Source organism: Rasamsonia byssochlamydoides (assembly GCF_041956645.1).
Source record: "Rasamsonia byssochlamydoides strain NRRL 3658 unplaced genomic scaffold VTN77scaffold_9, whole genome shotgun sequence".
Classification (NCBI taxonomy): domain Eukaryota; kingdom Fungi; phylum Ascomycota; class Eurotiomycetes; order Eurotiales; family Trichocomaceae; genus Rasamsonia; species Rasamsonia byssochlamydoides.
Genome location: NW_027192392.1, coordinates 414409 through 433551, shown reverse-complemented (window position 1 = coordinate 433551; position 19143 = coordinate 414409). Strand labels below are relative to the sequence as shown.

Below are 19143 nucleotides of genomic sequence, written 5' to 3'. Positions count from 1 at the left end.
GATATCAGAATCAAAAAGGTACTTACTCGGCCAACCAATTCTGCGATGAATTAAGCTTTCATATCCATTACATACAGACATATACTAATTCATTTATTTACTCTTTTCATTATTACATGACACTGATTTGACATTTCTGCATATCGTCATCATCGCCCTCGCTCTAACTCTTAGGAATCGGTCGAATCCACGACTGAGCCACGAACACCCCTACACAGATCACCCCCATGATCCAGCTCGATCGGCCATAGTAGACGCCATTGTACCGGAAGACGATGGCAAAGATGATGCCCCCGAGATTGCCAGATGCCCCGACCAGGCCAGACACAATGCCTGACACGATGTTAGCAACTGTCTAGAATAAGAGGAAACCTGACTGACCATTCGCAAAGGGATGAACGTGAGGGACAACCGAGAAATTGGCACCATTGGCCGCTTCCAAAAAGAACGCCAGTCCAACCGACAGCCCAAACATGGTCGATTCACTCGACGGGTTGTCGAACCCAATGGCCAGAAGAAAGGCTCCTGTCGCAACTCCTAGGAAGGTCAGCCACATCTTCTTCGCCCACACGGACTGCGTCTGGCGGTAGATCACGTCCGAGATATATCCCCCCAGCGGACGGAAGACGACATTCAGCAGGCCGAACATGGCCGCCCATCGTCCGGATTCCATCTGGCCCAGGGAGGGGAAGTTTTGGCTGTAGTAGGAGCCCAGGATGGAGTCGAGGGCCAGTTCGACGCCGAACGTACACGCATATGTTGCTGCAATGGACCAAGTCGCCAAGCTGAAAATGACATGAGTGGCCTCGCTGAGAGTGGGCGCAACGACCATGTCGTCGTAGAACATTTGCCCGGGTCCATTATCGACAGGAGCTTCGGCAGGAACTATCTCATCCATCTTCTTTTCCACATTGTATGTGGATGCTGAGACAGGGGTGGCAGATCCCGTCGTCAACGTATTATTCTCAGACTTCGTGTGAGCGACATCCGTCTGGAACGGTGTTCCTCTACTCAAAGGCGTCCCCAGATGGCGTTCAGACCACTTCCCTGTTGGGGTGTCATCACAGGTGAACAGCATGCCGAGGGCAACGGCGGTGATGATGATGAAGGGAACAACGTATGCGACCCGCCATGCCTGGTGTGGACTGAGTCCTCGTGATTGAAGGGAGTCATACACGGCTGGCATAACGAAGCTATACGCCCGATAAGTCAGTGACACCCAGGTCCATCTTATCATACCTGAAAAAAGTCACTCACTACGTAATGCCGCCACCGGCATTTCCCCAGCCAGCCGCCAGAGCATTGGCAGTGCCAACCACATTCTTGTCAAAGAAGGCTGTTGTCCAAACCTGGCACGGTACAAAGCTGGCGCCGAGTATGCCGACGAAGAGTCGCAGGGCGATAAGACCACTCGGAGTGGTGACGAGCCCGGCCATGGCAGTGGGGATAGCACCACATAGCAGCACGCCAATGAAGACCCAACGAGGGCCGAAGCGATCGCATAGTGGTCCGGAGATGAATCGAACGATGAGACTGCAGTTATTCAGTTAGAGTCATTGAACCATGATATCGTGGTGGCTGTCTTGAAGTCTTACGTCGCCAACAAAGCAACAATATTCGAGTTGGTGACATCGTTCTGCGTCATATGCAGATCTTGTTTGATTGTGACGGTCAACTATGACGCAGTATATCAACAAAACTTGCTTCTTTCTTCGCATGCCTCGCTATGAAGATAGATTCTCACTCACCAACGGCGGAAACGCATACCACGACAGAAACGCCACCATGAACCCAAGCCACGAGAAAAAGAACACCCGTCCGTAGCGATCAAACGGGTTCAGGACCGGCACGGACTTGGCTTTGTGGTTGATGGGATTGATCTCTGGCGCGGCGTAGAGGGTGTGGAGAGTGCCGCCCATGGTGTCCGTTGCAAGTATCTGTCGCTTAACAACTCGACAGGGAAAAAAAAAAACACAAGTAAAATAGAAGAAATGAATAGAAACAAAAGGAGTATTAGTCAATCACAACCAGTGCTTTATAAGTCAGGTCAGGTCAGAAAAGGCATAACATAACTAATATAACATAACATAACGTCAGGTCAGAGAGAGAGGTTTTCAAATTCTTATACTGGATGTGCTTAATATTATCGCCATGAAATGAAGGACTTCCCGCATATATGCACACAATAATACACTGCTTGGGTAATCTCAACGACAACAAATAAAATGAAAAAAAAAAGTCAAGACCAAATTTCGGACTGGACTCCCAGACCAACCTAACCTATCTGTGCCTACTTGGCAAGCGTAATAGCCACACACACACACACACACACAACATAGATCAGATCAGCGCAGGGCGGATAGAGATAACCACAGAGTTATCAACATCCATAGTCAATCAATCAACATGAACAATAACAATTACACACTGTATACGAGAATGACATGACATTCACATGACATGAACATGCAACATGCACTGAAGAAGTCAGTCAGCCAGCCAGCCAGCCACTCAGAAAGTGCAGCTACCGCTGATAATAGTGCTTAAAGGCTAATCAGCCAATCAATCAGTCAGTCAATCTCAGGAAGGACACATCAGATCCGATCTATTTACATTGCTGAGCTGGTTAGTTAGTTAGTTAGTTAATCATCCCTTATTAGGTATGTAAGCATGGTGACAGTTGAAGGAAGTATGTCTGTATAACTCCGCGGAATCATATCATACCATGAGGATAAGATGTCCACACTGTGGCAGAAGTTGTATGGCTCGACAAGAAAGAAAGTTGACCTGTCTGACTCAGAGTCAGACATGGAGGAAACCCTGATAACCCTGATAAGGGATAGATAGATAGATTACTATGCTAGGACTGAAAGCAAGAAAGAGCAAAAAGCTTCTTTCTTTCCTTCTTCCTTTCTCCTCGGAATTGTGTCACTCGTGTCAGCTGTCATGACCTACCTGTCTACATAACCTATGTACTACTGTACAATACCTGCTTCCTTGGTATGTAATACATACATACCTATCTATGTAGGGCCCCATGTCAAGTCCAAGATAACTGGAATCCCTCCCATTGGATCATATCTGAACTCTCGACCCGACATTAAGGTTCAAGTTCCGCTCGTTGAGTTTAATGACTCGCCTCGTGTCTAAGCTCTATCTGGTACTATTATCTCGAGTCAGTCCAGAACATGACCACGAGGGTCCCACAATTCTATCTAGTGTATGTATGCTAATAATAAATAATATGTAAGTCGGTATTGATCTCCGCGGAGTTATTCTCACTGACTGACTTACTGGGAAAAAAAAGAAAAAAAAAAGATAAGACGACCCGATCCGATATATCCTTTCTTGGCAATGTCATTGGATCCCGTGATCTGGTAGCCCTAAAGGAAAGACACTCCTCTACCTGAAGTCTACAGAACGATAGAGAAGGGAGTATTTCTCTTAGTTCGACTCGAACAATTATGTGCTATACTTATATCAATGTGACCGAGAATGTAGTTTACTACTTTGATATTCTGGAAATTGTCACATGTATATACACTGTATAGTGCATACTTTCCAGTCGCGGAACTTGAATGTGTCAACTGTAGATGCAAAGATGTTAATGATGACAGCATGTGTTAATGTAGTCTTATAAAGCCGTTGATTCTGTTGCCAATATACATGCAATAATCCACACGTATCACTCCGTATTCAGAGCAAATAGAAAGAAAGGGAAAACTCGTCACTACCAGTCGATTCCCGCCGAAACAGGTCCAGGTACACGACCCCTCACCTTGAGATCACCCATCTTCTTCCCCCTCATCCCCTTGTACATTTTATCAACATTCGCAAACGGATCCGGCGCCTCGTCTTTCTTCACCTTCCACCGCTCTGTCCCCAGCACCGCATCCAGTTCCTCCACCGGCGGCAGCTGCAGATACACCAAGCCATCGTCGCGCTCCTCCGCGGGAAACGTGGCGATGTTGACGCTCTCGTCGTTCGAGCAGCGGCCAGCCTGCGCACCGTTGAGATCAAAGTTGCGTTTGTGGTACGGACAGGACACCCAGTACCTGCCGGCGTTGTCGTCGCCGATCAGCCCGTCCGACAGCACGAAGGCGCGCTTGTGAGGGCACATCTGCTGCGTCGCGTAGTACTTGCCCTTGATCTTGAAGATGGCCAGCTGCGTGTCGCCGCGTTTGACGTTCACAGAGGACATCTCGGAGAAGTGGATGGCTTGGATGACGGGCTGCCACGCAAGGGCAGACCACCGATGGCCCTGGAAGTCCTCCGTCGCAGAGTCATTGGGCCAGTATGCTGGGCGACTCTGCCCACGCTCCTGGACCACTTCCACCGTCTCGACGGTGTCAGACGTGTTGGCGAACTGCTCGAAATACTTCCGTCGTTCAGGGTTGCGCAACGTCTCCTTCCACTCGCAGTAGTAGCTGCCGACCAGCTCCTCCATCTGCCGCTCCATGTCGGCGCAGATGCCGAGCTTGTCGTCGATGATGACCTCCCGCAGGTAGTTGATGCCGCCGGGGAGGTTCTCAATCCACCGGGCTGTCCGCTGCAGTTTGTCGGCCGTGCGGATGTAGAAGATCAGATAGCGGTCCAGCAGCGGGATGACCTGTTCTGGAGGGACGTCTTTTGCGAGCAGCTCGGCATGACGAGGCTTTGCGCCTCCATTCCCGCCGACGAAGATGTTATACCCCTTTTCCGTTGCAATTAAGCCGAAACTTTCACTTGTTAGCAGACTACTTTGTACAAGAGAAGTGGGAGGTGTACTCCTTATTCTGTGCTTCGGCACACTCTCTCACACACCCAGAGACACCGCCCTTGATCTTGTGCGGTGACCGGATGCTCTTGTATCGTTCTTCCAGACGGATTGCCATACCGACGCTGTCGCCAATGCCAAATCGGCACCAGGCTGTTCCGACACAGCTCTACCAGTGGCCACTGTTAGATGTGTTTGTAGTGGGGGAAGCAGAAGAAATGGGAGAAACCTTGATCGTTCTCAGGGCCTTGGCGTAGGCATGCCCACTCTCCATACCAGCGTCCACCAGTTCCGTCCAGATGGCGAGAAGATCCTGCTTCTTTGCGCCAAACATGTCGATTCGCTGACCGCCAGTAATCTTGCAGTACAGGTTGTACTTCTTAGCCACCTGGCCGATGGTGATGAGCTTGTCGGGCGTAATTTCTCCTCCTGCGACCCGTGGCACAACGGAAAAAGTGCCATTGCGCTGGATGTTGGCCATGAATCTGTCGTTCGTGTCTTGCAGGTCGTGGACGGCTTTGTCCATGACATAAGGGTTGAAAAGACTTGACAGGATCGATGCGATGGCTGGCTTGCAGAGTTCGCAGCCCAGGGAGTCGGGGTCCTTCCCACAAGTTTGCATCACCTCGACAAAGGTCTTTAACTGCTTCACCGCGATGATGTTGTAGAGGTCGACTCGGGAGTACGGGATGTGAGGGCACACTACAAGACTATTAGCATAGACTGACCTAGTTATTTCTGGACTACTCACGGTGGTTGGAAACTTCCTGCCCCATCTCCATCATCGTCTTGTTGAAGATGGACTGGACTAGAGGCATGCAACCCCCACAGCCCGTTCCAGCCTTGGTGCAGGCCTTGACTTGTTCAATCGACTTGCAGGAGCCGCTTCGAACACTCTCGACGATATCTGCCTTGGTGACATTGTGGCAGGAGCAGATCTGGGTGTCGTCATCTCTGCAGGAATCAGCACGGGAACTCGCTCAATAATAACGGAGTATAACTTACAGGTCATCATCCTCGTCCGCATTCTGCGAGCCCAGGATAAACTGGCTAGGCGACACATCCAGCTCCTTCTGGTTCTTGACCATCTGGTTCAGCTTGACGTAGTCCTTGGTGTCCCCGATCATCATGCCTCCGAGCAGGTACTTCCCGTCCATGGTGAAGAGGTACTTTTTGTAGACTGCTCCGAAGGGATCTTTATATGTGAGCGCCTTGACTGACTGCATGTCCTTGCTCGACGCGCGCCGTCCTGGGAGGAATTTTGGGCCGTCTCTGTCGGCGAAAAAGTCTCCAAAGCTGGCTACGTCAACACCTAGCAGCTTCAACTTTGTACTCAGGTCGGGTCTGTCGAACCGTTTGGGCTCGTCGTCAGGGTGCGTGAGGTTGAATGACAGCACGTCTGCCATCTCGATGCCGGGGGCGATGATTCCGAACGTCTGGTTCTCCCAGCTGGCGCATTCTCCGATAGCGTAGATGTTGGGGACAGAAGTCTGAAGGCTGTATTGAGTTAGCTAGCTGGGTTTAAATATTCGATATTAGTGTGGCTACCTCTCGTTGACGATGAAGCCTCCTCGAGGGGCACATTCAATGGCTGCCTTCTGGCCAAGCTCATCTCTGGGCCTCACTCCAATCTGTGGCAGTTAGCACTGCCAAAAAAAAAATCTTCCAGGCTGTCTTACCGCAAAGCAAATACAGCAGCAATCAATCCTCTCCCCATCCTCAAACGTAATACCCGTGACGTTATTGCTATCATCTGTCTCAATCCGCGCCACCCGTTTCTGGAGCATCACATCTAGTCCCATTTCACGGATCTTCTCCGTCACCAAGGCTCCCGCGTCGCCATCCAACTGCCGCGCCAGAACCCATCGGTTGCGGTCGATCAGTTTCACGCTGCCGAATTCTCGCAGGTCAGTCATCGCCTTGGCAGCCTCGAGGCCCAGCAGACCTCCTCCGACAGTAACGCCTGTCTGGCCTTTGTGGCGGGACGCGAACTCGATCAGTCGCTCGAGGTCGGAGATAGTTCTGTAGACAAAGACCCCGTTGGCATCGTAGCCGGGCGTATTTGTCGGAAGAACGGCATCAGAGCCGGTAGCAAGCACGAGGATGTCATACGAGACCTGCTGGCCTGTTGACGTCGTGACAAGCTTGTGGACAGGGTCGACGTCTATTACTCGCGTGTTGAGGTGGTAACTGAAGGAACCATCCTTGAACGAGGCATACTTCTGCCGTCAGTTCACAAATCATAAAATCTCAGTTTCTGTCTGCTGACCCATTCTTCCGGATTGAGGTACAAGTCCTCGACCTTGCGATGCTCAAAGAAGGAGGACAGGCCGACGCGGTTGTAGGCCAGGTGCGGCTCCTCGCCGATCACAACGATGTCGTATTTGCGCCGTTCAGCATCGTGTTTTATCAGCTTTTCTCTTTGTAGCGGTCAGGCGTCACTCATTTTTATGCAGAAGTTCTGAGTCGACACACATGAAGGCGATGGCAACCATGCCTAGTCCAACGACGACGACCTTTTTTCGCCTGTTGTCGGACAAGCACGTTTCGGTATTCATTTCGTGCGAAGCGTCGATAATGCCATTGCTCTCAGTCCCATGATTTTCACTAGATCCATTGGTGATGTTACCATCATGTATCAGAGCGCTGGAAGACTGCATAGTTGGGGCAAATAGCGAGCTCATGATGGCATCTCAATCAGCGAAAGCCTACGATGGAGATGACTACCTACCTGCCAAAGCACGCGCTCATATGATATTTACATGTACTCTCTGACTACGAACAACCGCTATCGGTGCTCGAGAAGGCAAGAAAAAAGCCAAACATATGACATATATGTAGCAACTTATCTCCGTGGCATCTATCGAAGATCTATTCTCCGATATGATACAGTCGTCGCTGACAGTTCAAAATGACCATGACCGGTGGGACGTCCACGGGCAGACAGCGAGTCTGGACTACCTACCTACCTACCTACAGGATGGCTGCATGTCTGTACCACCCTCTTGGTAACTACATCCTAATAGGTGGGCATGGTACCATGTAACAACTCCGGAATGAATTCCATCCGGAGAAAACCTCCGCGGAGATATAAAAAAAATAAAAATAAAAATAAAAAAATTATGAAGAAGATATGATAAGATATGATAAGATAACTGGTAATAATATCATTGTCGTCGTTCCTTATCAGTCAGGCCCAACTTACTTCCAATGGCAACGAAGTTGGATGATGATAAGGAAACTGTACTATTTGAACAAAATTTCATTTTTCTTTCTTTAATATACTGGACTGTATTTCACTATAAACTTAGGTATCCTTATGTATGCAGTAAGTACATACAGCAAGCTATTGTAGCCATTAAAAATGATTCTACCTATTGTTAGGTAGGTACTAGTACCACAAGCCCTAAAGTCTAGGTGCCGCGGAACCTTGTTACTACCTAGTAGTGATCAGGAGTTGTTTGTTGCACATAATGGCTTTTTTTTATGTTCCGTGGTTATTACATAGTTCAGTCACCTAGTTTGTAGTGGAAATACGAAGTAATTTATTAGTAAAAATGCTAAAAAAAAATACGAATTTTAATCAGAGAGGGTGGGTGGTTCAGGTGGAATAGTCTTCTGCACTACTGTACAGTACAGTACCTACCTATGGATTTCTTTTTTTTTTGTCCAATCAATAATCAATCAATTTATTTTTTATTCAACTTCGTCCGGAGATCTTCTCCTGCCGATAATAGCCACTAGGTCAGTTACCTACTTTTATAAAAGGTAAGATGTAATAATAATAATAGTCTGACAGTGGATGTCTATCCGTGAGACCAATTAATTATCTTCTCATGTATGTACCGTACCGTACCTACCTAGGTCTAGTTGCTCCGCCATTACTACCTAGATCTACGTAAGACTGTACGATACATACCCAGGTCTGGATGAAATTGACTCGGCAAACTGGGGCCATTCTTGTTTTTCATTTGATTTCCCGCGGAGATGTCATTCATTCAAGAATCATGGTCATGGACAGGGACAGGGATGGGGACAGGGACAGCAAGAGGAATGGGAAGAAGTTCCTTTTTCGGTAGTCGATAATTTTCTCTGAGACAACATCGAATGATAATGACATGACGATGATGATGATGTCTTTGGCTTGTTATGTAATTCCTCACTCTAGACAATACAGAAGCTGCAGTACAGCTGCCTTTTCCACTTGTCCGTGGTGACTTACCAGACTAGGTACATAGGTACACGGGTCCAAGTCTAAGTCCAAGTCTTGTAGTCTGCTCTGCCCATGCCGTATGTACCTTCGTAATTTACAATATAGCATATCTATCTACCTAATCTAATCTATATCATTATTTACTTTGACCTCTGGCCCGTACCAGGACAGGACGGGAAAGAAACGAAAGAAACAACAGCGCGATAAACGAAGCAATATGGCAACCACAACGGAGAGCATCACAAACGAACTCATTGTCTCGACGACAAAGAAAACGAAGAAGAAGCAGCTCTATCCGATCACGTCTGTCTCTGTCGCAGCAAGATCTAAAGAACAGGAACAGCAAGGCGAAGAACAGGGAGAAGAGAAGGAACAGAAGGAACAGGTCCCTGTGCCGATCCCTGAGCCTAAGCCTGAATCAAAGCAACTGGATATCCCCCTCCCCCCTCCATCAACAATCCCCACAGAAGTCCTTCGCATCGACAAAGATACCCCCGATCACCACGTCCCCCGCGACCCGCGCCTGATCAGATTGACGGGTGTGCATCCGTTTAATGTGGAGGCGCCGTTGACGGAGTTATTTGATGAGGGTTCGTTCAGTTAACATTTGATTTGGCTCGTATGGGGTTTTTCCCACTGACTTGTTTATTTGCTGGGCACAGGATTCTTAACCTCCCCGTCGCTGTTCTATGTCCGGAATCACGGAGCGGTGCCACATGTTCGGGACGAGGATATTCCCTCTTGGGAAGTTAGTGTTGAAGGGTATTCCTTCCTTCCTTCCCTTCATTCCCTATATCAATAACTGCATCAGGTCTAACTAACATGTCCACAGGCTGGTCGAAACCCCCCTCACCCTAACCCTCAAGCAAATCATGCAAGAATTCGAGCAGATCACCGCTCCCGTAACCCTCGTCTGTGCCGGCAACCGCCGCAAAGAACAGAATATGGTCCGCAAGACCAAGGGTTTCTCGTGGGGTGCGGCGGGCGTGTCGACTGCGCTGTTTACGGGGCCCTTGATGGCAGATGTTATTCGTCGAGCGAAGCCGTTGCGCAAAGCGAGATATGTCTGTATTGAGGGGGTTGATGATCTGGTAGGAACACAAAAAATACCATGTCGTTAGGCATATTGGGGATTTGGGCTAACTTCGCCAGCCGAATGGACACTACGGCACGTCCGTCAAGCTCAACTGGGTCATGGACCCGAACAGGGGAATTATGCTGGCGCACAAGATGAATGGCGAAGATCTGCGGCCTGATCATGGGCGGCCGCTACGAGCTGTCGTTCCGGGGCAGATCGGTGGGCGAAGCGTGAAGTGGCTCAAGAGGTTGATTCTTACTGAAACGCCGAGCGATAACTGGTATCATATTTATGATAATCGAGTTTTGCCGTAAGCATATATATACACTTTGGTTATGATGGAAGACTGATTGCTGACGGACTGACTTCAGAACAATGGTCTCCCCCGAAATGTCCAAGGATCCGAAATGGTGGCATGACGAGCGATATGCCATTTACGACCTCAGCGTCAACTCCGCTGCCGCGTATCCTCAACACAACGAGGAATTGCAGCTGTCATCTGCGGCACCCACATATACTGCAAAAGGCTACGCATATGGAGGTGGAGGGCGACGGATAACGAGGGTAGAAATCTCATTAGATAAAGGAAGATGTACGTTTATCCAGGAGTAACTACTCTAGTCGAATTCTCTGTCGACTGACTCTTCCAGCTTGGCGACTGGCAAACATCGACTATCCAGAGGACAAGTATCGAGATTTCGACTCTGAGCTATATGGCGGTCGTGTAGACATGCACTGGCGCGAGACTTGTTTCTGCTGGTGTTTCTGGTCACTGGACATCCCCGTGTCGGATCTCGAACAAAGCGACGCGATCCTGGTTCGAGCCATGGACGAAGCCCTGAACATCCAACCTCGCGATATGTACTGGTCTGTTTTGGGCATGATGAACAATCCCTGGTTTCGCATTGCGATAAGCAAAGAGAACGGGGTGTTGAGATTCGAGCACCCAACGCAACCCGCCTTGATGCCGGGTGGATGGATGGAGCGAGTCAAGAAAGCTGGCGGAGATTTGGCAAATGGTCAATGGGGAGAGCGGCCGGACGGAGATCCATCACCAAGCGATCAACAGTCTGTGGAGGAAATTCAGATGAAGAAAGAAGGGCTGAGTAGGATTATCGATATTGACGAGCTCAGGAAATACAGCACTGCAGAGGAACCTTGGTTCGTGGTGAACGGGGAAGTGTATGACGGGACGAGGTTCTTACAAGCGCATCCTGGAGGAGCCCAGAGCATCATATCAGTCGCCGGTATGGATGCCTCTGAGGAATTCCTTGCCATCCGTAAGTCGTTTCTAGGCTAGGCAGAAAGTTTCGGTTCTCACAAAGTATGCAGACAGCGAAACAGCCAAAGCAATGATGCCGGACTACCATATCGGAACACTGGACCAGGCTTCGATGGAAATCCTCAAGAATTGCACGCCGCCCGAAGAGGGCTCAGGGGAGATCTTCTTACAACCCCGTGTCTGGAAGAAAGCTGAGCTCTGCGAGAAGAGATCAGTCTCGCGGGACACCCGCCTATTTACCTTCAAACTTGAGCATGACAATCAAATCCTAGGCCTACCAACAGGCCAGCACCTGATGCTCAAGCTGAAAGATCCCTCTTCTGGCAACGAGTCGATTATCCGATCTTACACGCCCATCTCCGAGATGAACAGAAGAGGGACACTGGAGCTGCTCGTCAAAATCTATTCCGACACCCCCACTTCAAAAGGCGGCAAGATGACAACTGCCCTCGACAAGCTCCCCCTAGGCTCGACGGTCGAGTTCAAAGGCCCGATAGGCAACCTCACCTATCTGGGAAAAGGCCGCGTCCTGCTGAACGAGAAGGAACGACACATCAAGTCGTTTCGCATGATCTGCGGCGGCAGCGGCATCACGCCGATCTTCCAGGTGCTGAGAACGGTTATGCAAGATCCGCAAGATCCAACCTCTTGCGTCGTTCTCGACGGGAACAGGCTGGAGGAAGACATCCTGTGCAGAGCAGAGCTGGACGCCTTCGCTGCCGCAGGAGGCCCCAAGTGCACCATCGTGCACACCCTGACGAAGCCATCAAGTAGCTGGACAGGTCGTCGAGGACGTATCTCCGAACAACTGCTCAAGGAGTATGCCTCGCCCGGCGAAGGAAGCCTGGCCCTGATTTGCGGACCGGAGACGATGGAGAAATCAGTTAAGCGGATACTTCTTGCGCTAGGGTGGGATGAATCGGATATTGTTTTCTTCTGAAGAGAATCGCATTGGGAAATTAGAACTTTGTAGATACGATAGGGTATAGGCGTAACTAAACATGTTCTAGCCATTGCAGAGTCAAAACTGCATGAGCGTGACAAAATTATATCCGGCTTCAAACGTAGTAATCCCATAGTATCGAGGTTACAAGCAGATATGAATGCAGAGTACTCCGCTAGATCATACTAATAGTACTCCTTCATATCAAGCCGCAGGAGAAGATGCTCGAACACGCTCGTAGCATTGCTACCCGACAGCGTTCCATACCTTCCGCGGGACTTGGACGACATCCTGCCGCCATCGAGGTTTCTGAGGTAGCGCACAAACGCGCCAACCTGCTTTCTGAACGTGACATGCAGCTGAAACACCGTCCGTTCGTTCTGCTGTCGTATTCCGCTGTGGCCGTCCAGCCGCGACAGAGGCGCGAAAGTGAGGATCGTCCCGAAGATATCTTCCAAGAGCTTGTTGGCCTGTTCATGTCTCTTGCTCAGGAAGAGAGAAAACAGGATCTGGTCGAGGATGTCCTCGTGATACTGTCTCAGGCGGTGCAGGGAGCCGGCTGTCTGGATGGTCCCATCAATATCCCCGCGATCGAGACAGCGCTCGATCTTCAACAGTGTACTCTCAAAGCGCTGCCAGGTAGATCCAACCCCGACCTGGAAGAAGTAGTCATGGAGCGCTGTGATGAAATGATGTACGTCGACACGAAACTTTTGAAAGATGTTCCGCGTGTCTCCTGACAGCGAGCCTCGCGCCGTAGAATCACGGACCAGACCGCGGGCAACAGCAACCATCCGCAACAGGCGGAGCAGGTGTTTAAACAAGCGGTCGTATTTGTGCAGCGATCGCGATGTGATGACGCTTTCCAGGACCGGGGGAGGGTGGTACTGTAAGCGCAGGAAATCCAACGCCTCGATTGCATTGGGATCTTTGCATTTGATCAATTCTTCCCCCCTCAATTCACGAATTGCAAAGCTCAGACCCCCCGGTAATTCCTTCTCCTTTGTTTCGTGTTGCATGCCCCGTGTCGACTTGCTAGATTCATGACATTCAGCAAGCAATCCCATCAGGACCAGGCGTAATTCCGAACTCGCCGGAGGCCAGGTATCGCGATTTCCCAGACGCAGGCCCGTATGGGCGCCGCTGCTACGTGCTACGCCGGACTTTCGTTCGCCGCTTTGCATTTCTGGGTCAAAGAGGGAATGCGACAAACGCGAGGCGAATAACCCATCGCCCAAAAGCTGAAAGCGCCACTGCACTGTGAGATGGTACCGTAGCTTATGCACTTTGAATAGGAGATGCAAGCACGAATAGTCGACCAGCTCTGCTTGCAGCGAGAGAGTCGGAGCAAGAGACAGATACAAGACGGATGCCAGCGGCGGACCAAAAGCCGCGTCACTGGCATCAGAGGATTCGGGATTGAGAAAGTCGTAGCTAGTAGCCATGGCATAGAGACTATCCGACTCTAAAGACGACTTGTTCGCAAGAAGCCCAGACGAGTGCTTCGTGTCATCAAGGTCGATCAGTTCGAATTTATCCGGCACATTAGGCTCAGGCTCGGGCTCGGGCTCGTTTAGATCGAAATCATCCTGGCCAACTCGAGTAGCACGGCGCGATCTAGAAAAATCGCCTTGATGATATCGGAGTATCTCCGCGCGAAGTCGACGCTCATATTGTCTGGCCCTGTTCTGGATTTGCTCGATGTCCGCCCAAGAAAATGCACAATCAAGCGCTGGAGGATCAGAGCTGTCCACAACGTCTTCCCTTGCAATGGGATGGTTCGGCTGCTCCTGCTTGAGAAGCCGAAGCGCCTTGCCGGTTTCAAAAACAAGTCTCGCCTGGTCGGTGGGCACAGAGGACGGCATCATATCCGGACGGTAGAAATATTCAACCATTGGGGGTGCGACTCGTTGCGGACCCAGATCCTGGGAGAATTCAACTTCAATAAAGCTGTTCTTCATACTGCGCAGTTGGGTCAGGAGAGGCCTTTCGCTTCGAAGCCCTATCCAAGACTCCACTAGCATCAGCCACGGCCGCGTGCACCGAGCAATAATTTCGTGTAGTATGTCCGCCATCCAAGGCACTCGCTGTACGTGGATATCGCATTTGACAAGAAGCGTAGAGATGATCTCGCTTTCATATTTGTCCTTTTCAACTGCATCTATAATATCTGCCAAAGTGCCAACCAGGTCGCCGCATCGTTTGAACAAGGTCTGAATCTGAATCAAGGAGATTTCCGGACCAAAGTGTGTCGACAGCCGTTTTTCAAGGCCGTAGACCAACACAGAAGCAGCACCAGCCAGGCTGGATAAGGCAGACGGCTGTTCCGGCACAGCTGGATTCTTCCGAACAAACCTCCGGATCCTCTGCATGTCCGTCCCACACTGCAACACATTTCCGATCAGACCATCCAGCGCAGCGAGACTGACCCCTGATACGCGTACGTCTCGGATGCTTTTCTCGAACGCCCTCTTCTGTTCGTTGTAGTGGAAGAACATCGAATTCCAACCGAGTCCAAGCCGAAACAGCGACTGGAGGAAGACATCCGGCCGGACGAGACGTCCCGAATTTTCGATTCCGATGACAGATGCCTGATATGCCAGTGCAGCATCGAACCCTCGGGCTCCAAACTCGCTCAGGTATGCGGAGGCAGGTTCCTGGAAGCTGTTGTCCAGGAAGCCATCCCAAGACTGTAGTTTGGGTGTTTGTTCTGGCGTTTCGTGCAGATTCTCTAACGACCAGAGGTTCTCAAGTTCCGGGTCGGATGATTTAGTCTCGTCAACGCTTTCATCCGTCTTTCCTGCTCTCGCCTCGTCGTTGCTGGTCTCAGGTTCAGGTTCAGCGACAACCGGATCCTCGGCATCCCCGAAGACATTGAGCTGGTAAAGAAGGGAGTCATTTTTATCGAATAACTTGAGGGGATTTTCAAAAGCGCCAGTAGAAATGTCTATTTCATTTTATCAGTCAAACAAAACTATTCAATTCCATCGACAGGTCACATACCAGGCAGTTCTTTATCCCAGATCAGCGGTTCGAGGGGCGGCAAGGGCTGCAATGGAAACCGGGAGGGCTTCCATAAATCCCGGGTCGTGAACGGGTCTTCGTTGTCATCTTCCAGATCCATTGTGGTCAGCGTCTGCTAACCATCCCAAGCAACGTGCTTATCGCTCCACGCGATTGACTCGCGTCAGCAGAATCTCGCTCAGCAGTGCGTGCCTAATCCGTATTTGGATTAGGGCGGCCTGATGCGTGCACGGACCACCGCTTATTCGCAAACGCTGCAGTTCGCGTCCCAAAGGTCAATTCAATTTATCCAAGACTGGTACCTGTCACGTCGGAGGCAGGCAGCCGACGAGTCGCGCGCAGAACTCGAGACTGCTTCTTCAACACCACACTAGACTACATCATCCCATATCTCACACTGCCCCATCTCTCACACACCTACACTAGAGGATTCATCATAATGCCGCCCAAGAAGAAGCCCAAGCTGTCGTCGCGTCCAGCTTCGACCACGCCGCAAATCGAGACTGCGAAACCCCTCGGAAGCACCACCGGTCCTGGAGAGACCGCGCCGAAGCCTGATCTAGAGCACGACCTGGTCAACGATCCATGGACAGACGAGCAAGAGACCGCGTTGCTGAAAGGCATTGTTCGATGGAAGCCCGTTGGTTCGTGCGCGCAGCATCCCACCAGCTGACGACCTCACTGATTGACTGCACAGGCATGCACAAACACTTCCGCATGTTGGCGATTTCGGAATACATGAAAAGCCAAGGCTATGCGCCCGCGCACGAAGAGCATACTCGCATCCCAGGGATTTGGAAGAAGCTGGGGACGCTCTACAACCTCCCTGCGCTGGACGAGAGGGTCAGTTTGTCGAATGCTGCTGGGTCGTGTTATTGCATGCTGATGACTGTCATACAGGAAGACTCTATTATCGCAGATGGATCTGACGAGTCGGAATATTGCCCGTTTGAATTACCCGAAGATGAGTTCGGCGAGTTGATGTTCTCGAGGCGGCTGGCGGCAGAGCGGTCTTCGTCACCGGCGGAGTCTGGGCAGCCGGAGTCCCGACGAGGAAGTACAGTTGGAGATACAGATGGTAGATTATACTTCTTCTCTGTAATGGCAGTTGTAACTTGCTGATCCGTATCCAGAACCCAGATCTTCCCCAGCACCATCACGAGGTCGTCGAGGCAAAGGCCCCCGCACAACCACCCGCGGTACACGAACCACCACAAGGCTCCAGGTCGAAGTCGAGAACCTCAAAAAGCCCTCTTCCGATCGAGCCAGCGCGGCAGACGAAGACGAGGAGATGGAGGACGCAGCAGCCGCGAACGAAGACGAAGGCGACGAGGAAGCCACAGATGGCGGGAAAGAGGACAGCGAGGAAGAAGAAGCAGAGGCAGAGGCAGCCAGTTCGCCTGCGACACGAAACACGAGAACGCAAACCTCACGGGGAAAGAAAGATAAGGGTGCCCGTTCCGGGACGACTGGAAGACGCGGACGACGTCGCTAGCAGTAACTTCCAACATTTGCCGTTGTTCTTACGACACCTGACTTTGCGTTGATAGATACCTCGGGGGACTTTGTTAGTTATTCCACGGCCGGGCTATGTTGTGCCTTTTTTTTTTCTCCATGTGTACGATTAGTGATGTACATATATTTTTTTTCTCGGGATTTCCTCATAGCACAGCATAGCATTCTTCAGAGGAAACTGTCATGACATGACTACTTCTCAGAATTTAAACAGACTTTCGAGACCCATTTCTAACTTCCCCCCGAGTATAATATCAGAAATCTGATGGTCTATTAATAAGGACCTTAATTGTTAATAATGGAAAACTACGCCAACATAAAATACTCAATTTATATCAGCAACAAAAATGATAATAACATCTATCTAGCTAGCTATAACAGGCAGATGGAGTTTGTTCGTGGCTGCAACTTGTCTATTGCAGGAGTCAAGAAGGTAAATTCGTGATACGGGAGATGTTAGGTAGGTGAAAACGGGAAGGTAAATAGTACAAGGCAGGATATATCGATCAAGGGCCGTGATCTTTTATTTATTGCAAGCGCTTGATGATGGCCTCTGCGTATTCGTGCGTCTTGGCAGTGCCGCCAAGATCGCCGGTCAGAGACTATAGAGAAGAAAGCTCGTTAGTGGATCAACTCTCCGCAGATCGGGGACTATTTGCCATGAGGGAAACTGGGAAACTGGGACTCACCTTGCCCTCCGCAAGGGTGTCAAAGGTAGCCTTCTGGATACGATCAGCGTACTCGTTCAGGCCCATGTGCTGCAGCATCATGATACTGCTGAGCAACAGCGCAGTCGGGTTGGCAAGACCCTTGCCGGCAATATCGGGAGCGGAGCCGTGGACGGCCTCGAAGATGGAGCACTCATCACCGATGTTGCCGGAGGGAGTCAAACCCAGACCACCAATGAGACCGGCGCACATATCCGAGAGGATGTCACCGTACAGGTTGGGCATGACCAGGACCTTGTCGTTGTAGGGCGTCGGGTCGGTCACCATCTTCAGGCAGGTGTTGTCGAGGAGCTCCGCGTCGAACTCGATGTCAGGGAACTCCTTGGCGATTTCACGAGCGGTGTTCAGGAAGAGACCGTCGGACATCTTCATGATGGTGGCCTTGTGCACAACACGGACCTTCTTCTTGTTGGTAGCCCGAGCATATTGGAAAGCGAACCGCAGAACGCGCTCCGAGGCTTCCCGGGTGATCAGCTTGATGCTCTGGACAACACCGTCCACCACGACGTGCTCAATTCCAGAGTACTCGCCCTCAGTGTTCTCACGGATGAGGACGGTGTCGACATTCTCGTAGGGAGTCTTGTAGCCGGCAATGGAACGGCATGGACGGAGGTTGGCAAAGAGGTTGAACGTCCGACGAAGGGTCAGGTTCAGCGAGACGTGACCTTTACCGACAGGAGTCTATGGGAAACCATAAGTCTGAGCTCAATGGATTCTCTCGGAGGAAGAACATACAGCCAGAGGACCCTTCAGAGCCACATAGTTCCTCTGCACACTTTGAATGGCCTCGTCGGGGATAGCAGTCCGCCCATCCTTCAAGATCGGAGTAACGTCAACCGGTTCCCATTTGATCGGCACCTAGCAGCTTTTCAGTCCTTGTTCGCTTCAACGGGGCCAGACGACTTTTCCAGCGCACCTTTGCGGCAGCAAAAATGTCCTTGACCGACTGGGAGATTTCAGGACCAATGCCATCACCCTCAATCAGAGTCACCGTGTATTTTCCCTGTTTCCGAGATGTATTTTAGCCCGTGTTTTCTTGACCATGCGTCATGGTGGGTGTCCGCATGCCGACTGCGAGGGCGGCGGAACGACCGGGTGGAAGGATTTTAAAAAAGTTGCGCGACGGGAAGTGCATACATCAGGACCCTTCTTCCCCTTGAATTTTCCGACTTTGTTTTCAGCGGCCGCTGCGTAGCCACGGACCTAAGTATGAAACCATGTCAGAATCGCGCAATTGAACTCTTCAAAAGCCAGATCACGGCGAGGCGCACCTGTGAAAATGGCGATGGAGAGAAGCGAACCCCCCGCAGGCATTGGCGGGAGGGCGCAACAAAGGCACGAACGGAAATCATGGTGAACAGAAGAGCCTCCAAGATAACAGACTTCCACAGTCTACGAGGAGTCTCAGAGGACAGTGAACGGAGGAGGAGGAAAAAGAGAAAGTGCTGTCAGGAACGTAGGAGTGGAACTGCAGAGATTAGATTCGGCGTTGTTTGCCGTGTAGTTCCCTCCGACCGCGAGTGGGCCATTTGTCGCTCTCCCGAACTGTCAGTAACTTCCGCGTTTCGGAGCTTTTGCATCGGCTTGGAACGTCCATATTCGGC

General features: G+C 50.7%; 7 protein-coding genes across 7 annotated transcripts; 3 read left to right on the top strand and 4 right to left on the bottom strand.

The window, feature by feature from the left end:
• Window positions 1-163: 163 nt before the first annotated feature.
• Window positions 164-1919, bottom strand: VTN77DRAFT_9574 (uncharacterized protein; the record flags this gene model as incomplete). Its single annotated transcript, XM_069426196.1, has 5 exons — window positions 164-333; window positions 382-1193; window positions 1258-1533; window positions 1596-1675; window positions 1749-1919. The coding sequence occupies 5 exons, from the start codon at window positions 1917-1919 to the stop codon at window positions 164-166; spliced, it is 1509 nt and encodes a 502-aa protein (XP_069280696.1).
• Window positions 1920-3730: 1811 nt separating this feature from the next.
• On the bottom strand, window positions 3731-7314 carry VTN77DRAFT_9573 (uncharacterized protein; the record flags this gene model as incomplete). The annotated part of the gene is made up of 9 exons (XM_069426195.1): window positions 3731-4736; window positions 4804-4925; window positions 4986-5458; window positions 5508-5710; window positions 5762-6253; window positions 6305-6387; window positions 6436-6978; window positions 7026-7176; window positions 7232-7314. The coding sequence occupies 9 exons, from the start codon at window positions 7312-7314 to the stop codon at window positions 3731-3733; spliced, it is 3156 nt and encodes a 1051-aa protein (XP_069280695.1).
• A 3463-nt stretch (window positions 7315-10777) lies between these two features.
• VTN77DRAFT_9572 (uncharacterized protein) lies at window positions 10778-11347 on the top strand (the record flags this gene model as incomplete). Its single annotated transcript, XM_069426194.1, has 1 exon — window positions 10778-11347. One exon carries the CDS (start codon window positions 10778-10780, stop codon window positions 11345-11347), a length of 570 nt encoding a protein of 189 aa, XP_069280694.1.
• A 52-nt stretch (window positions 11348-11399) lies between these two features.
• Window positions 11400-12269, top strand: VTN77DRAFT_9571 (uncharacterized protein; the record flags this gene model as incomplete). Its single annotated transcript, XM_069426193.1, has 1 exon — window positions 11400-12269. One exon carries the CDS (start codon window positions 11400-11402, stop codon window positions 12267-12269), a length of 870 nt encoding a protein of 289 aa, XP_069280693.1.
• Window positions 12270-12457: 188 nt separating this feature from the next.
• On the bottom strand, window positions 12458-15396 carry VTN77DRAFT_9570 (uncharacterized protein; the record flags this gene model as incomplete). Its single annotated transcript, XM_069426192.1, has 2 exons — window positions 12458-15219; window positions 15276-15396. 2 exons carry the CDS (start codon window positions 15394-15396, stop codon window positions 12458-12460), a joined length of 2883 nt encoding a protein of 960 aa, XP_069280692.1.
• A 339-nt stretch (window positions 15397-15735) lies between these two features.
• On the top strand, window positions 15736-16791 carry VTN77DRAFT_9569 (uncharacterized protein; the record flags this gene model as incomplete). Its single annotated transcript, XM_069426190.1, has 4 exons — window positions 15736-15940; window positions 15994-16139; window positions 16197-16374; window positions 16430-16791. 4 exons carry the CDS (start codon window positions 15736-15738, stop codon window positions 16789-16791), a joined length of 891 nt encoding a protein of 296 aa, XP_069280691.1.
• Window positions 16792-17338: 547 nt separating this feature from the next.
• On the bottom strand, window positions 17339-18891 carry VTN77DRAFT_9568 (uncharacterized protein; the record flags this gene model as incomplete). The annotated part of the gene is made up of 6 exons (XM_069426189.1): window positions 17339-17413; window positions 17501-18220; window positions 18275-18397; window positions 18456-18542; window positions 18677-18742; window positions 18811-18891. The coding sequence occupies 6 exons, from the start codon at window positions 18889-18891 to the stop codon at window positions 17339-17341; spliced, it is 1152 nt and encodes a 383-aa protein (XP_069280690.1).
• Window positions 18892-19143: the final 252 nt, after the last annotated feature.